General features: G+C 62.0%; 1 protein-coding gene across 1 annotated transcript; it reads right to left on the bottom strand.

Moving 5' to 3' along the window:
- Nucleotides 1-275: 275 nt before the first annotated feature.
- On the bottom strand, nt 276-15,119 carry NCF4 (neutrophil cytosolic factor 4). Its single transcript, XM_079141667.1, has 10 exons — nt 14,729-15,119; nt 9,529-9,613; nt 8,963-9,116; nt 7,549-7,619; nt 5,679-5,806; nt 4,769-4,826; nt 4,121-4,219; nt 2,172-2,302; nt 1,897-1,962; nt 276-821 (listed from the first exon to the last, which is right to left on the bottom strand). The coding sequence occupies exons 1-10, from the start codon at nt 14,758-14,760 to the stop codon at nt 626-628; spliced, it is 1,020 nt and encodes a 339-aa protein (XP_078997793.1). The 5' UTR covers nt 14,761-15,119; the 3' UTR covers nt 276-625.
- Between the last annotated feature and the right edge of the window lie 364 nt (nt 15,120-15,483).

Raw genomic sequence — 15,483 nt, 5'->3', positions numbered from 1 at the left:
ACCTTCTCAGACAGAGTTGGATGAGAGGAGCTCACAGAAGACCCTAGCACTCCGCCTCCTCCACCCGAGTATCAGAGTCCTCCCCTGCCTCTACCCCACGCTCCGTTGCCGTGGGGACAACGGGCACCAAGATCCTCTCCTCTGTATGACAGCAGCGGGAAGAGGACCGAGAGAAGCCCTGACCCTCGGCACACGGCGGAGGACTGGGCACTGGTGGGACCTCGCAGGAAGCAGGTATCCAATTCAGGAAATGCGGGACAAGTCAAAGGGAGTCGGGAAGCAGGAATGGGGTGTCGCGGGGTTTCTGCACATAGGGACGGGGTGAGGGAGTGGCGCTGGATTGGCAGCTCCACCAGGGCCCCTGCCAGGTGTATATGGCCCACAGCTGATGCCATTTAGCGATACTTTATTCCCTCTTTCTCTCCCTCCAAAGACACTCTGTTCCCGAGCCTGGCCCTCTGGGATTCAAAGGCTGATTGAACTCAGAGACGGGTGTAGAGACGGGGACCAGCCATTCCTGCTGGCCCACCAGCCTCCGGACCAGCATGTCCGAGACGTCCTCTAGGTCTTGCCAGGCGACTCATCTCTGAGGGGCCACCTCTCCCACCCCAGGGCCACTGCTGGCTCAGGGTGCCGTGTTGTAGACGCCATAGTTGTCTTTCTGGGTGACGTGCAGCTTCCAGGGGAAGAGGCGCTTCTGGGAGGGGAGGCCCTGGGCCTGCTTCACCATGAGCCGAACGTCCTCATCTGACAGCAGCCGAACCAGGTCCCCCTCGGCGTCCTGGTAGTTCAGGGCGATGTCCTCCCGCTGGAACTCCCGCCTGGATGGGACAGATCAGGGCTATTCAGGGCCCCGGGAGAGAAGCTGCAGCCTTGGGCCTGACAGAGAGGCAGGGAGACTTCCTAGAGGGCTCTAATAGCCCGAGGAGGAAGGAGCGCCACACGCGTCTTGTCCTCAGGCAGAGCCCACCCCATTGTGCAGACGGGGAAACTGAGACTTAAAGGGGAGAAGTGTTTTCACAATACATCAGAGGCCTGAGCTGACATGTCTTGCATACAGCGCTAAAGTCTGAAGAGCCATCACAAAGAGGGAGCGAGGTTTTGGTAGGCACAGGGCCCAACAGAGCATGTCCCAGAGAGAGACGTGCATGGAGCTGTGGAGAACCTGGTGAGGAATGGAACCCGCCCTCCTGGCCGGCCAGGTGAAAATCAGCCTGACCTCCCTCGGGGTAACTTGACCCAATGAGTCTGAGTCTGATTTGCAAACGCTGATCCCATAAAATGATCCCAAGAAAGTGATCGGACAGGTCATCAAACACGAGAACAGAGGTGGTCGTCCCAACACGGTTTATAGCTGTCACAGAGGGGAGGTGACCAAAGCGGCCGATAAAAAGCTGTCCACAGAACGCCTTGCTCAGGGTGCACGGCTGGGGGTGGGAGGTGCACACGTGCTAAAGAAACCAGAATCCACGTGGAATAACGAAGTCAGGTGACGTCCCGGCCCTGTTCCTTTCGGACATGACTGTGGGCGTTCCCTTCCGTAATGAGCAGGTCTTATTCGATAGTAAGAAATGCAGCCCCGCGCTCACCGTTCCCTAAAACGACTACAGCCACGACCTGGGTCTTGGAAGGCCGTGAGCTCCCTAAGGTTAGGGTCAAGTTCAAGGCTTCCAGTCAGAGGGATCTTAGTTTTGGCTGCACGTCTGGAGTCACGTGTGACCTCAGTCCGGGCCCTTTGGCCTCCGCAGCTCCTCCCGGCTCTGTCTCACATGGAGAGGGGACCACCCGCCTACGGGGCCCGACTGTGCTATGGCAGGAAGCTGGGATGACACGGAACACCAAGGTCCTGGGCAGGTGCTTCCCTGTGTCCTCACCGCCAGGCGCCCCGGCCCTCACCTCATGAGCTCCAGCAGGTCTTTGAACAGGGGAGTGCTGTTGAGGTCCTCTTCCACGGCAATGTCCCTGAGAGCAACGGGAGTGGGCGTCAGGCTGGAAGGGGACACGGGTGGGGCCGGGAACGGGCTGGACCTCGACATCTTGTTACGGCAAGCGGCTCATCTGGAAGGGCGTGGGAGCCACAGCCGGCTTTGGAGGGGGAGGGACGCCATGGGAGCGTGGCCTGGGCTAGGGTGCCAGCAGGCGGGGGACGCCTCCCTCCTGCGGCCACGCACTTGATGGTGCTGATGGTGTCCTCGTAGTAGTAGCAGCGCAGCCAGTTGGTCGGGTCGTCCTCCTCGGGGAAGTCCTTGAGGATCCTCACGAAGGAGGCTGGGAAGATGCCTGTGACACCCTGGGACGTGCCCTGAGGAGGAGGAAGGGGCTGCCGGTCTGCCAAAGAGCCCCAGGCCCTCTAGGTGACAGCAGAGGGACAGGTCTGGGTCCCCTTATGCAGCGGGCGGGGCCTATGGCTTGGATCTGGAGTGTCCCCAGAGGCCAGGTGGGACAGCTTGGACCCCAGAGCGGCACTGTTGGAAGGTGGTGGAACCTTTAAGAGGCGGGGCCTAGGGGGAGGTCCTTAGACCATAGGGGTGTGGTCTTAAAGGGGGTGTGGCCTTAAAGGGGCGGTGGGACCCTGACCCCTGCCTCCTGCTGGTGTTCCAGGTGGCTTCCAGGCCCTGAGGTGAGGGGTTTGGCTCTGTCCCGAGCTCCAACCGTGATGAGCAACAGGGCCAAATGATGGCGGCCTGGGGGCTCCAAAACTATGAACCCAAACAAACCTCGTCTCTTTTATAAGCTGATTGTCTCGGGCATTTTATTCTAGTGACAGAAAACCAATGAATAGGGAGGAAAGTGAGGAAGCTCCCTGAGCTGTCCTGCTGGACTCACATTCTGGTTTTGGACTTCAGGTCAAGATCTGAATTTTCTGGAGAGATGTTTCACCTCATTCATTCATTCAAAAAAGACTTCTGGAGTCCCTGCTCTGTGCGGGCTCTGGGCACTCAAGGGAGATACATCTGTGCCCTCCCTGGGAGCCCACCAGGGTGGTAGGTGACATTTGGGCAATCAGGTGAGCCACATAGTGACAGATGGTGACAGGTGTAAAGGGAGAAGACAAGGGGCATGGAGGGGCCTGTCGGGGTCCCCTAGACACCCCGAGGAGCCAGAGGTCGCTTCCCCAGCCCAGGCCCCTCCCCTGAGCGCCAGCCCAGGGCCTGCTGGTGCTTTGTGCCCTTTGTGGCTGGACCTTCAGGACAAGCAGACAGAAGACATGCTTCATGCGCCTGGCACAGACGCACAGACGAGGGTCGAGTGACACCCTGCCTGCCCCTCCTGCAAGCTGAGGCCGCAGATGACCGCATCCTAACACGCAGGACTTTCTGGAAGGCAGGGGGTGAGAGAACGCTCCCTCCTGCAGAGCTGCCGAGCCCCTGGGATCCTGGGAAGGAGCCTCTGCTGGGGGCAAAGGGAAACTGCCGAGTCCCCTAACGGTCACCACTTGCTCCTGTCCAGTGCCGGACGCCAGGGACCCTTCCTCCTCCCCTCCACGGGGCCAGGACCCCTGGGGCTGGCCCTAGCGCTTCTCAAGCGGGAGTGACTTTGTCCCAAGGAGCAAAAGTGGACCAGGGTCTTGTTGGGGGGTGACTGGCCTCTGTGGAGAGGCCCCGATGCACCACACGGGACATCTCCCGCCAGGTCCCCGAGTCGGCAGTGCCACTGCTGAGGAAGGGCCTCTTCACGATGGAGCCGAGTAGTCCCCTCACCAGCCCAGAGCAACCCACTCCTCCACCTCGGATCCAGGGCAAGTTCACGGCCCCAGAGCCTCCTGCTCCCCACACCCCTGTCCCCCGCGCCGTGTCCTCACAGGCTGCCCAATCTTCTGGGGCCCCAGGCTCTCGCAGATGGCCTCTCTTCCCCGAGACTCCCTGGACCTCCTCCAGCTCTTCCTCTGCTCAGCACACCTAAATGACCAGCTCCATCCTGACCTCCAGCTCTACTGTGTCCTCACCTCCTAACCTCCATCCTCCTTCTTACCTCCTGCTTCATCTTCTAACCTCCATCTTCCTTCCTTCCTCACCTCCAACCTCACCTCCATCCTAGCCTCCATCCTCACCTCCATCTTAGCCTCCAACTTCACTACATTCTCACCTCCATCCTCCCCCAGCCTTGCCTCCAGTCTCACCTCTAGCCAGTCTTTGTTGACCCTACTGAGAAGGAAGATCACGTCTCCAGCTTTAAAGCTCAGCTCCAGTTTGCTGTTCCCGGTGAAGTCGAACATGGCCTGTGCAGAAGCGTGGGAAGGACAGACATTCATTGAGCATCTACTGAAGTGCCGTATGCGCTTTGGCCTCCTGTTTTACAGATGAGGAAACTGAGGCTCGGGCAGGATGCTGAGGCTACCGTTTGTTAGTGGAGGCGGGGATGAGAACCCAGGTCTCCCTGACCCCAGAACAGGCACTCTTCCCAGAGCTAGTGGGATGCACGCGAGGGGAAGGGCCCGAACTCTCCAGACAGCCTCCTTCCTGGCCTGCCGGGCCTCGCTGAGAGCTGCAGGCCTCCCTACCCCGGGGCACTGCCCTCACTGGTTTGGAAGTGCCACTTGTGGCTGTGGGCACCTGAAGCACAGGACCTTGTCTGAGGGCTGGCCCCACAGAGGCCAGGAGGAGCTCTGGAGTGGAGGTGGAAGGACGCCCTCTCTGCTGCCTGTGCCTGCTGGTCACTTCCCGCCCCCTGCTGGGCTGGTGCCCCTCCCTTCCCGCAGTGCCCAGACACATCCCAGACCCACAGTGCTGGGACCCGGGCGGAGAGCGGGCGAGGTGGACTGCAGTACCTCTGCCCGTGGAGCCTCCGTGCGGTCCACACTGGGGCCCGTCGGGGACACGCTCTTACTGTGGAGAGAAGCGGGCTGTCAGCCTCCCGAGCCCCTCAGGGCCCAGCTCCTGCCTCTGCGCTCGGGGGACTCCTGGTGAGGACCAGGGCTGCTGGAGGGGCAGGACCAAGCGCAGCTGCCCCTGGTCCTTGGCCAGTGACCTCCTTCCTTCTCACCAGCCTGGGGTGACTGCTCTCCCTTGTGGACCAGGAGGCAGGGGCCCAGGAGGCACAGAGGGGTGGCCGCCCACGCTCTGCGCCTTTCCCTTGTGTTCTGAGGGAGATTTCTCAGCAGAAGAGACCCAGGCTGGGAGAGGGGGCCACGTCTGCCGGGGGCACAGCTGGAACTTAGAGCCCCCTGCCTGGGTGACAGGGGAGCGCCAGGCATGGGGGAAGGGGGCACTTGGGGCGCTGGCTGGAGAAGGGGGAGCTGCAGGCAGGGCAGGGGCTTGGGACCGCCTGACTTGGGGAGCCCAGGACTATTCCAGCCGCTTCTGGCTGGGCGCTTATTTTCCGCCTAGGAAGCTCGGGAAGGGACAGGCCGGCTCTTTGGAATTAGAAGCAGCGACAGCAGCCAGCCAGCCAGCAAATGTAACCACCAGGGACGGGCGGAGGGCACGTCTGCGTGAGTGACCTCCACATCCCTCCTCCTGCCCGCAGGCACCCAGAGCTTTGAGCGGCCTCCCAATCACTGTGCACAGAATCCTCCTGGGTCAACGCCCCGGGCCCGCGTCCCACTTCGCCATCACCAACGTCAGCACACTTGTCCTGCAGTCCTCAGCTGAACCCCTCTGATAAGGAGGAGCGCCCGGCAGAGCTGGGCTGGTTCCTTGGCTCCCCTTCCAGCCCGCGGAGCTGTCCCAGCCACTCACACTTTGCGCGTGCGCGGCCGGAGCCGGCGCAGCGCCTGGGGCACCTGCTCCGCGTCATAGGCCGACTGGTAGAAGAAGATCCTGACGTCAGGGTCCATCAGCACCCAGACAGGCAGGCTGAGGAGGTTCTGCAGGGGAGGGGCGGGACGGGGTGGCGGTCAGCAGAAAGGCCTGCAGGTCCGGCTCAGCCGCTCCATCCCGCCCCCGACCTCAGCCCCTCTCTACCAACGCAGCCCAGGCTGAAGGTGACACGTCACAAGCTTTGCTCCTGGGGACCACTGACTTGAGACAAGCTCATCTGGAAGTAGCTACAGGCCTCCAGAAGCAGCACTCTCAGTGGCAATAGGTGACTGTTTCAGGCACTGAGCTGAGTGCATGTATGTCCATCTCACAGTACCTGTGAGTTAGGATCAGAGAGGGAAAGGACCTGCCCAGGGCCACACAGCCTAGCAGGTGGCAGAGCTGGGGCACCCAGAGCCATCTGCTGCTAAAGCCCACCCCTTAGCTCAAGATGAGGCCAGATGGGGTGTGTTCCCCAAATAACCCCAATTAACAGCAGCTGTGAAGAAGTCGCAGTGAATCGAGCTTTCCTAACCCCTATTTAACAATGGAACCAGCACAGGATGCTATTGCCATTGCGAGGGGTCCTGCCCTGAAGACCGCTGGTCTCCAGGAACCCGATCAGACACAGCGGCAGAGAGAGGCTCCTCTGGGCCACTGGGAGTCAGAGTCCCAGCTCCCCAGGGTCCTCCCTCCAGAGCCTCCTCCCTCCACCAGCAGAGGGGGAGGGGCAGCCTCCAGCACCAGAAGGAGCAGAGGTCTCAGCGCCCCCTTGAAGGGAGATGCCTTCCCGGCAAAGCCCGGGTTCTCCCGCCTCTCCTTGGCTCAGAGCCCAGGGTTCCTGCAACCTCTGGCCTGGCCTCCTCCTCTGCCCTCCTCCATCCGCCCCTGCTCCTCCCTCTGGAGCAGGCTTGCCGCTGACAGCAGCTTCCATCCTTTTCTCAATGGATCCCGGCTGCGCTCCCAGAGGCCCGAGCGATGGAGGTGAGACAACCAAGCCTCTCGGAGACGGTGGTCGACTCGCCCAAGTCACCCAACAGTCAGCGTCAGAGCCCAGACGAAGCCTCCGGGTTCAGGGCTCTCGGGCTGTGAGGTCACCGGGCTGTGACAGGGACTTCCCTCTCCAGCTTCCCGTGCTGCCGCGGAGCCGCGGCCTGCGCGCCTCTGGTGACCCGGTGTCGCCACCTCCTGGGGAGACGGGTCCTTCCTCGTGGCTCTGCCGGTGGGAGTCCTTCCCTGACTGCTGCAGCTCCTCCTTCAGGACGCTCCTTCCTGCGTCCCCTCTCGTCGGGATGCCAACGGCTGCAGGTGGCGCCTCCCCGAGGGCAGCCAGCCAGGATGGCGGGAGAGTCAACATGCAGCGCGTGGTCGGGTGCCGGTCTGTCAGACCTGGGGCCTCCTCCAGGTCTGCCAGCGGGTGGCCTGGTTGTCATTCCCCGTGATGCGGCCATTGCGTGTGGCCTCCGTGTGGCTTCACAGTCCACCTGCGAGCTTTCCCGCGGGCACCTCGGGACAGGTGCTGACCCTCCACCCTGAACCCTAACACAGGTGCAGGCAACCCCTGTGGGCCTGGAGCGTGCCAGAGACCTGTCTGCTCCAAGCGTGGCTCTTGAACCTTCTCCGGGCCCCGCCCAGGCCCTGGAGCCCTGAGAGCTCATCCGCCTCTCTCCCCAGGTCAGGCCTTCAGGATCTCAGAGGCCGTTCCCAAAGCCACACCAGGGGCGGCCCCCGCGCCCAACCCCCGGTGCCCCCCATGCACCGAGGTGGCACGGTGCCCCCCCACGCACCAAGGTGGCAGGGCCTGCGGTACCTTCATGTAGGCGTTGAGGGCGGGGATGCGCATCTCGGCGATCTCCTGTTTCACACCCACGTAGACTTTCACTGCGGAGAAGGCAGAGCCATCCTGGGGGCCTGGCGTGGCACGCGGCCTGGGCAGGGGCTGCTCTGAGGCCAGGAAGCAGCCAGAGTCCTGGGCTGGAACTCTCCCATGGCACCCGGAGCCTGGGCGACCGCACTGACACGATCGTGCTGCTGCCCTTCACGTTTCCACCTTCTCACACACACGCACACAGCACAGGCACACACACATACACACATGCACAAGAATACACGCACACACACATGCACAAGAACACACACACACACATGCACACATGCACAAGAACACATGCACCACACACACACACACAGTACAGGCACACACACATACACACATGCACAAGAACACACACATACGCACACATATGCATGTACACATACATGTGCGCACATGCACAAGCACACATGCACATACACATGCACACATGCACAAGCACACATGCACACACATACACACATGCACAAGAACACGTGCACACATGCACATGCACACACACATGCACAAGAACACATGCACACACATGCACACATGCACATGCACACACATGCACACATCCACACATGCACACGCACATGCACGCACACACATGCACAGGCACACACATACATGCGCACATATACACAATGCACACGTGCATGCACACACATGCATGCACGCACAAGCACACACACAAACTTACGCACACACATGCACGGGCACACACGCACTCTTCTCAATTCCAAGAGAACAGGCCTTTGCTCTGCTCACGGCCGTATCCCCCTTGCCGAGACAGCAGTCCTCAGCCCTGGGCGCACGACGAGTCCCCAGTGGCTTCTACCCATATCATCATGCCCGACTCCCTCCAGAAAAAGGAACTGGAATTCTGGGGTGGGACTTTCCCGGCATTAGCTCCTCTAGACCTCTCAAGGTGCCACCTTCCTGTGTGCCAAGGTGCCAAGGTCAAACCCTCTACCAAATCCTGAATCGCGCCCCAAAAAATGAGTCTCTCTGGGTCATGAATCGGTCCTCGGAGGAGGGCAGGTGTTCTGGGGAAGGACAGGCAGGCGATGGACAGCTCGGAGACAATGTCCTCTCCAGGAGCCTGTGGGGACCCCGGGGAGCCAGGAGGCAGGCGTGGCACTGTTTGGCTCTCTGTCGGGCACCATGACAGAGGCTGGAGTGCTGTAGGCAAAGTCCCGGGGAGACTCAGAGGGGTGGCCACAGGGGCGGGCTGGCAGCCTCTCTGTGCCAGGAGGGGCTCCCTGGCTAAACCAGTGGTTTTTGCCTCACTGCCAGAGGAGCCGGGGTCGCCGCCTGGGGCTGGGCCTGGCTTAGCAGGCAGCAGCTGCGGAAGCGGCCAGCCTACCTGGGAGCATGGGCAGGCTGCAGGTGAACCGGCTGGTCTTACTCTCTGGCCCGAACCGCTCCTCCAGCTTGCTCTGCAAGGCATAGAACTGGCGGTAGCGGCGGTAGATGAGGTACTTAGAACCTCCTTTTGTCTTCACCTCGATGACAAAAACCTAAGGACAGAGGCCCCAGAAGGCTTAGAGGTCAGGAAAAGAAGCCAAGAGGCAGAGGGTGGAGGCTCAGAGGGTGGAGGCTCAGAGGGTAGAGGCTCAGAGGGTGGAGGCTCAGAGGCCCTGGGGAGATAGCAGGTTCTCTCGGCCTCAGGGTGACATTGGCAATGTCTAGTTCTTCACCGGAGCTGTCCCCTGGGCTGGGGCAAACCCAGACTCTACCCACTAGATGCCAGTAGCAGCCCTGCCCAAAAAGAAGTAAGAGACAAAATATCTCAGAGTGTCACCAATGTCCCCCAAGGGGCAAAGTGGCCCTGCTGAGGATCACTGAGCAGCCAAGGGATGGAAGTGGGAGGTCCAGAGGTCAGAGAGCAAAGGTTCAGAGGCCAAAAGGCGAAGGGCCGGGCTCTCTTACGAAGTGGCTGGTGAAGCCCCTCTTCTCCTCGATGTCGGCGATGTTGGCTGCGATGGCCACATCATCGGGCAGCTGTTCAAAGTCACTGAGGGGGCCAGAGAAGGGATCCTGGTTATCACGCCGCCGTGTCCCAGGCCACGGGCATGAGGCAGGGCGCGGAGCAGGCTGTTGGTGCCCCGCTGCCCATGCCTGGCCAGTTGCCAGGCTGGGCATTTGGAGGCGCAGAGCTGGCCTTGGGCATGAGGGGGCCGGAGGGGACCAGGTGTGGCCAGCCAGACGCAGCCCAACAGACTGCTCTGCGAGTGAGCGTGGTGGCCTCCTCCACGGGCCCTGCTAGGCCTGGGTCCAGGGCAGACGGTCAGCCCCGGACAGAGAACCGCAGGGCCTGCTGAGGTGTGGAAGCCGAGTGTCCCCAAGGTCCCTGTGTAAAGGCTCGGTCCCCAGGCTGGCACTGCTGGGGTGCTGTGCACCTTAGCTTGGCCCACGGGCGATCCCAGGACACCAGGCGGGGCGTGTTCTCCAAGTGGACGGTGGGCCCCTGCTGGTCCCGCCTCTGCTCCGCTCCTGACCTGAGTGGTTTGCTCTGCCGGGGCTCCCGGGGGCCCGAGCATGGGCCGCCCAGCCTTGGAAGAGGACCTCCAGAACCGTGAGCCAAAATTAGCCTTTTGGTTTTGTCAGTGGATGGCCCCGGGGATTTCGTGAGAGTAGCCCAAAGGGGACAAATACAGAATCCCATAGAGAGAAGGACTAGCCATGCTGTGCTTGGGAAGTCCACAAAGAGCAGGTGACATTTGAGCCAGGTCTAGACAGTCACGTAGGAAGCCACCCGGAGGGCACTGGGAAGGGTGTGCCAGGCAGTGGAGCAGCCTGTGCTAAGGGGCCCATCTGGTGTGGGCGGAACCTGGTGTGATCTGAGACCCAAGAGGCAGCTGAGGGTCCCCGTGCTGGGCGGGGAACCCCAACGAGCAACAAAAGGGAGTCACGCAGGGCTTCAGAAGAAAATCAAGCGCAGGCGACCCCGGCTACGGGACCGCGGCTCAGGCCCCGAGTGGAGAGGCTCAGGGGGCAGAGGCTAAGGGGGGTCCTGCTGGGAGTTCCTGAAGGGCCCGACAGACAGATGATATGGGCCTGAGCCGACAGCAGGGACAGGAGTAGGGGACACCAGGGACACCACCCTTGGCAGACACTGCTAGCATTTGCTGTGTCCCCGGCTTCTTCCTGGCCAACCAATATCCCTTTGTTCAGAGTGGCAGCCTGGCTGTCCCCAGGGTGACAGATTGTGATTGATCTGAGCTGAACAGCGGGACCCTGCTCCTGTTTCCCAGCTCCCTTGTAACTCAGCGCTGCCAGGTGACCAGTTCTGGCCAATGAGACCTAAGAGAAAATCTATTTTGGGAGCCTCTGGAGAGGGTTTGCTTTCCCGATCTGGAGGCGTGGACCAGGCCTCTTCCCTTGAAAGCAACCATGAAAGCAAGTGTGATTTCTGGATCTGCAGCAACCACAAGGCATCTGTGAGGCAAAACCATGAGAAAACAAAAACATCTCTGGGTTGCTGGTTCTGAAGCCACTGAGCTGGGGACCCAGCTCTGGCCAGCCTCTGCGCCTCCTGTTATCTGAAAAAGCTAACCCTGGTCATTGTTTAAGCCACCGTCAGTTCCTTCCTCTTTTCCCTGCGGCCTCATTCCCAAGCTGTGAGTTGCTCTTAAGTTATGACCAGCGGGGTTTGGGTTTCTCCCTGTTGGGGGAGAAGGAAAAATCAGCGCCAGAGTGACGCCCTCTGAGTGGGGAGGGAAGAGGGGCTGGTCGGTGGGCTCAGTTTGGGGCAGGCTTCCCCGGGGCCCTCGGGCTCCAGGCCAGCCCAGCGGGAGGCTGGGGCGCAGATCCGGAGCTCACCCAGGGGCTCAGCTCCAGGGGCAGAAGTAGCCAGTGTCTCCTGTGCCCTGTGCTTCCGACCCCCAGGGAAGATGAGCAGGAGAGTGGGCGGCGACACGGAGAGAGGAAGCTCGCCCAGAGCGGGCGGACACCCCTGGGCACCGTCGCCAAACCCTGTCACTTGTCAACAGATGAGGAAGGGAGAAGCCAGCCGTGAGCGGGGAGGGGCTGCCGCGACCAAGGCTCGCAGGTGTGGGGACTAACTGTCCCTGCCCGTCCCCGGGGGCCTGGTCCTCCCAGGGCGGGGGCTGCTTTAGAACCCCGGAGCGGCCACCCAGAGCGACTCTGGGTGCGAGGAACCCCCGGCTCCAGGCTCTCTGGCCGCTGGGCCACCACCCTTGCCCACACAGACGGCCTGGGGAGGAGCTGCCCCCCTCCCCCGGGGCCCCTGCGTTTCATCCGCAGTAAGCCAGGGGTGGGGCCGGAAGGAACTGGAAGGGCAGGTTGGGCAAGACCCCCCCAGCCCCCGCTTCCTGAGTGGGCACTGGGCACGGGCCCTCCTCCGAGAACGTGTGAGGCAGAGAGGCTGACTAACTGCCCAAGCAGGCGGCTCCAGAATGTTCTCTCCATCCTCCAGAGCCTCCCAGCAGCTTGCCGCGGGAACGCAGAAGAACCCGCCCTCGCCCCAGCTGCAGGAATGACAGCTTCAGCACGTTCCTCGTAGCGCTGGCTCCAGGGCAGACACTGGCGTGGCCGCGTTAGGACGTGGCCTCGGCTCCTTGGACCTCGCAGCTTCCAGGGGAAGCCGGCCTCGCACAGGCCGAGGGTGGTTGGGAGGCTTTCCCCAACGGGCAGCGCCAGGGAAGGCAAGGAGGAGTTGCCAGGAAAGGCCCTTCGGGACCTTCAGGGATGGCACGTGCAAAGGCCCAAAGCCACACAAGAGGGCCGAGTTGAAGGAATGCAGGGAGGTGGGCTGCGCACAGGCAGAGAACACTGAGTGGCAGGTGCCACTCACCAGGCCTTCCTGCCTCGACGTTCCCTGGGGAACAACGTTCCCTGGAGAAGCAGGTCAAGCAGGCAGATACACAGCAGAGGGGTAGAGGCTCGGGGCCATCCCAGCAAAGATGAAGGCCAAATTCCCCCATGGCCACTGCCAGCGGGGAGCGTGGAAAGGGCCTCCCTGTGCTCTGGCCTCATCCACGCTCCTGTAAAACGTGCAGTTGAAGCACTTATGTCTCAGATGGTCACGAGGTTCCACCTCTAACAAGCACAACCGGAGGTCCCCAGAGGGCAGGACTGTGCCCACAACACTTCCTCAGTGCAGAGCAGCACCAGGCACTTAGTGGGTGCTCCACACACAGCTGTGAACTCCACCTGATTTAGCAAGGGCATGCAAGGCCTGGCTGCCTCCAGGGACAGTCACGAGGCTGCTGCATGGGGAGAGGCCGCGGGCACAGAGTCCAGCTGAAGCCTCTCTGGAGTGACCGTTCCCTCGGGGACCCCACCCAGGTCGGTGGGGCCAGGACGCTGGGGCTCAGTGCACGGAGGGCTATTCCTGTAAAGTCCACTTTGAGCCTGGACCAGGGAGGCGGAGGGCGGGAAGGGCCAGGGAGGCCCCTGGCTCAGGACCCAGGGTTCCCCGCACAAAGAACTGCTCACACACTGCTGGCAGATCCAAGGTCCCCAGTCGCCGCTGCAGCCACCCCGTCCATCTGGCCTCAGGGTCTAGAGCATCCTGCCAGGCAAACCTGCCCTCTTGGGTGTCCTCTGCCTTGGCCACAAGCAGAGTGTGCCCGACCCACTCTCAGGAGCGGCTGTGGAGGAGTGGAGGCCAGCAGGAGCGGAGGCCAGCAGGAGCAGAGGCCAGCGGCCCCAGGGCCTAGCTACTCGGCCTGGTGGTGGGATGAGGGGCAACCCCCACACCGAGGGTCGAAGGCGTCTGCGATGGGGACAGGATGGGAGAGAGGAGCAAGCCCTGCTGGCCAGCCCTGGCCTCACCTCCTAAGCCCCCAAGAAGCAGGAAGTGGCCAAGTCTCAAGCTGCCGCAGCTTCCGGAAGGTTCTGGGGCACATCAGGCCAGCCTCCATGAGCACTTGTGGGAGAGGTGCCAGGGGCTGGGCCAAAGGCCGATGTCAGCAGGCCCCTGGCACCACCCTCAAGGGCCACGGAAGGCCACTGTGACCCCCCGCCAGGCACCTGCTCTGGGTGCTGTCCCTGTCCCCCACACGTGGATAAGCCCGTTTTCAGACCTTTGACCTTTGTAAACTCCACCGCAGGTTCCCTCCCAGCACCCAGGCTCCACCCTGGGCCCACCTCAGCCGCCCTTCCGCTGGCCATGCTTGAGGACTAACATGGGCACCGGCTCCCCACGTCACTGCCGTACCCAGCCGGGCACGAGCCGAGCTGTGTCCTCAGGCCCCAGCTGGAAGCCTCCGAGGAAGCCTTCAGCGAGAGCCTGCTGGGCGTGCTCTGGGCCCGGGAAGGCCCGCTCCAAGGCCTCGCCCTGACGCTCAGCTCTCCGTGCCCCTAGTGGGTCCTCTGTCCTCCCAAGGCCTTGGTTTTCCCATCCGTGCAATGGCAGCACTGGACTGGAGGCTCTGGGAATTTCCGTTCCGTCTCTACTCAGTAATTCCCTCCGCAACTTGTACTGAGCACTCAGGACCCTAGGGATCCAGGAGTGGCCAAAACAGAGCCCCCAGAAAAGTCGCAGAGCTTGCTTCTAATGGGGAAGCCAGTGATAGAGACAGTCACCGAGGGGCTGGGCTGTGGCTCGGTGGTGGAGCGCTTGCCTAGCGTGTGGGAGGCACTGGGTTCAATCCTCAGCACCGCAAATAAATAAATGAATAAAATAAAGGTCTATCAACATTAATGAAATTTCTTAAAATATGATAAATGAGATCTGGTATCATGCCAGCTAAGCAAGCACCAGGCAGAGAAAGGAAACAAAGCAAGGGCCCGAGAAGGAAGAGGTAGGGTAGTCCCGGAAAGCTGCTCGGAGGAGGCGGCGTCTAAGCCGAGCCCTGAGGAGGAGGAGAACAAGGAGGAGCCCATTTGAGCAGCAGATGGGAGAGCCCTCACTGACTACCAGGCCGGGGAAAGCGCCCTAGACAACAGAGCAAGACGTCTGAGCCCCCAGACTGCGCCCACTTGGTGTGTGACCCCAGGTGACAGGTTCCCCTCTGAGTCATAGAGGCCCATGGCGTCTGAGGGCGGTGGCCACCCGGCAAAGGCTCCTGAAAGCGGATCCAAGAGCCTCGCTTCTGCGAATGCAGGCTCGGACTCGCCCAGCCCCTCCCTGCTAAGGAGGCCGAGGGACTCCTGCACTCACCTCTCGGCCCGCAGCTGCTGGGCCAGGGCCATGGTGGTGGGCGCTCGGGGGCCAGGCGGAGACGGGTCCCTCCAGCCCGGGCCAGGCGAGCTCACCCCTCACTCCCTCAGCTTCCCTACCTCGGGCGTGACCTGTGGTCCTGGAGGCCCCACCCTGCTCGCTGGACCCTGGAGGAGCCCCTCCTCTGCCTCTCGGGCTGGAGCCACAGGCCGCCTGCACTTCCTGTTCCCCTTCCCAGCTGCACAGCGACTGGGGAAGTCCCCTCCTTGGGCACCAGTCTTCCCGATGCCGCCCCTGGTGCCAAGCCTCAGCTGGGCATGAGAAAGCCACTGGTTTAGCCACAGGGGCCTGTAACCTTGGGGGTCCCTTGTCACCCTCGGGCCCCTCAGATCTAACATCCCTCCCTCCCCGCCAGGCCCGGAAAGCGGACTTCCACCTTGCCTGTCGATCCTCAGGCCCTGTCCAAAGGCCGCCTCCTCCAGGAAGCCTCCCAGCTCCGCAGGCCCGTCCTGCTGGAGTGGGTAGTTGGTTTGCGCCCCTCTTCCCTCACCTGGTGTGTCCCGCCCTCACCTGGACGGCCCAGCCAGTCCCCAGGGCAGGGTTCTTGCCACAGGCCTGAGGGCGCCCTGTCTGCTCTGCCTCTTCCCCCGTCTCCACCCTGGGCTCTGGAGAAAGTCAACACTCCTACCCTGCTGGCCTCAGAATCCCCCAGTCCAGGAGGACGCCCCAGACTCCTCCCCCAGCCTCCCCTCTCT

The sequence above is a fragment of the Sciurus vulgaris genome, assembly GCF_902686455.1.
Source record: "Sciurus vulgaris genome assembly, chromosome: 5".
Lineage (NCBI taxonomy): Eukaryota > Metazoa > Chordata > Mammalia > Rodentia > Sciuridae > Sciurus > Sciurus vulgaris.
This window is presented reverse-complemented; position numbering and strand designations above follow the sequence as displayed.

Bases quoted from the DNA above. Each gene is read 5' to 3' on its own strand.
- NCF4 (XM_079141667.1), bottom strand. From the start codon at position 14,760: ATGGCCCTGGCCCAGCAGCTGCGGGCCGAGAG. The intron at 9,614-14,728 runs GTGAGTGCAGGA...TGGCCCCCTCAG, and splicing joins CAGCAGCTGCGGGCCGAGAG to TGACTTTGAACAGCTGCCCG. The intron at 7,620-8,962 runs GTAGGCTGGCCG...CCTTCTCCGCAG, and splicing joins CAGCCTGCCCATGCTCCCAG to TGAAAGTCTACGTGGGTGTG.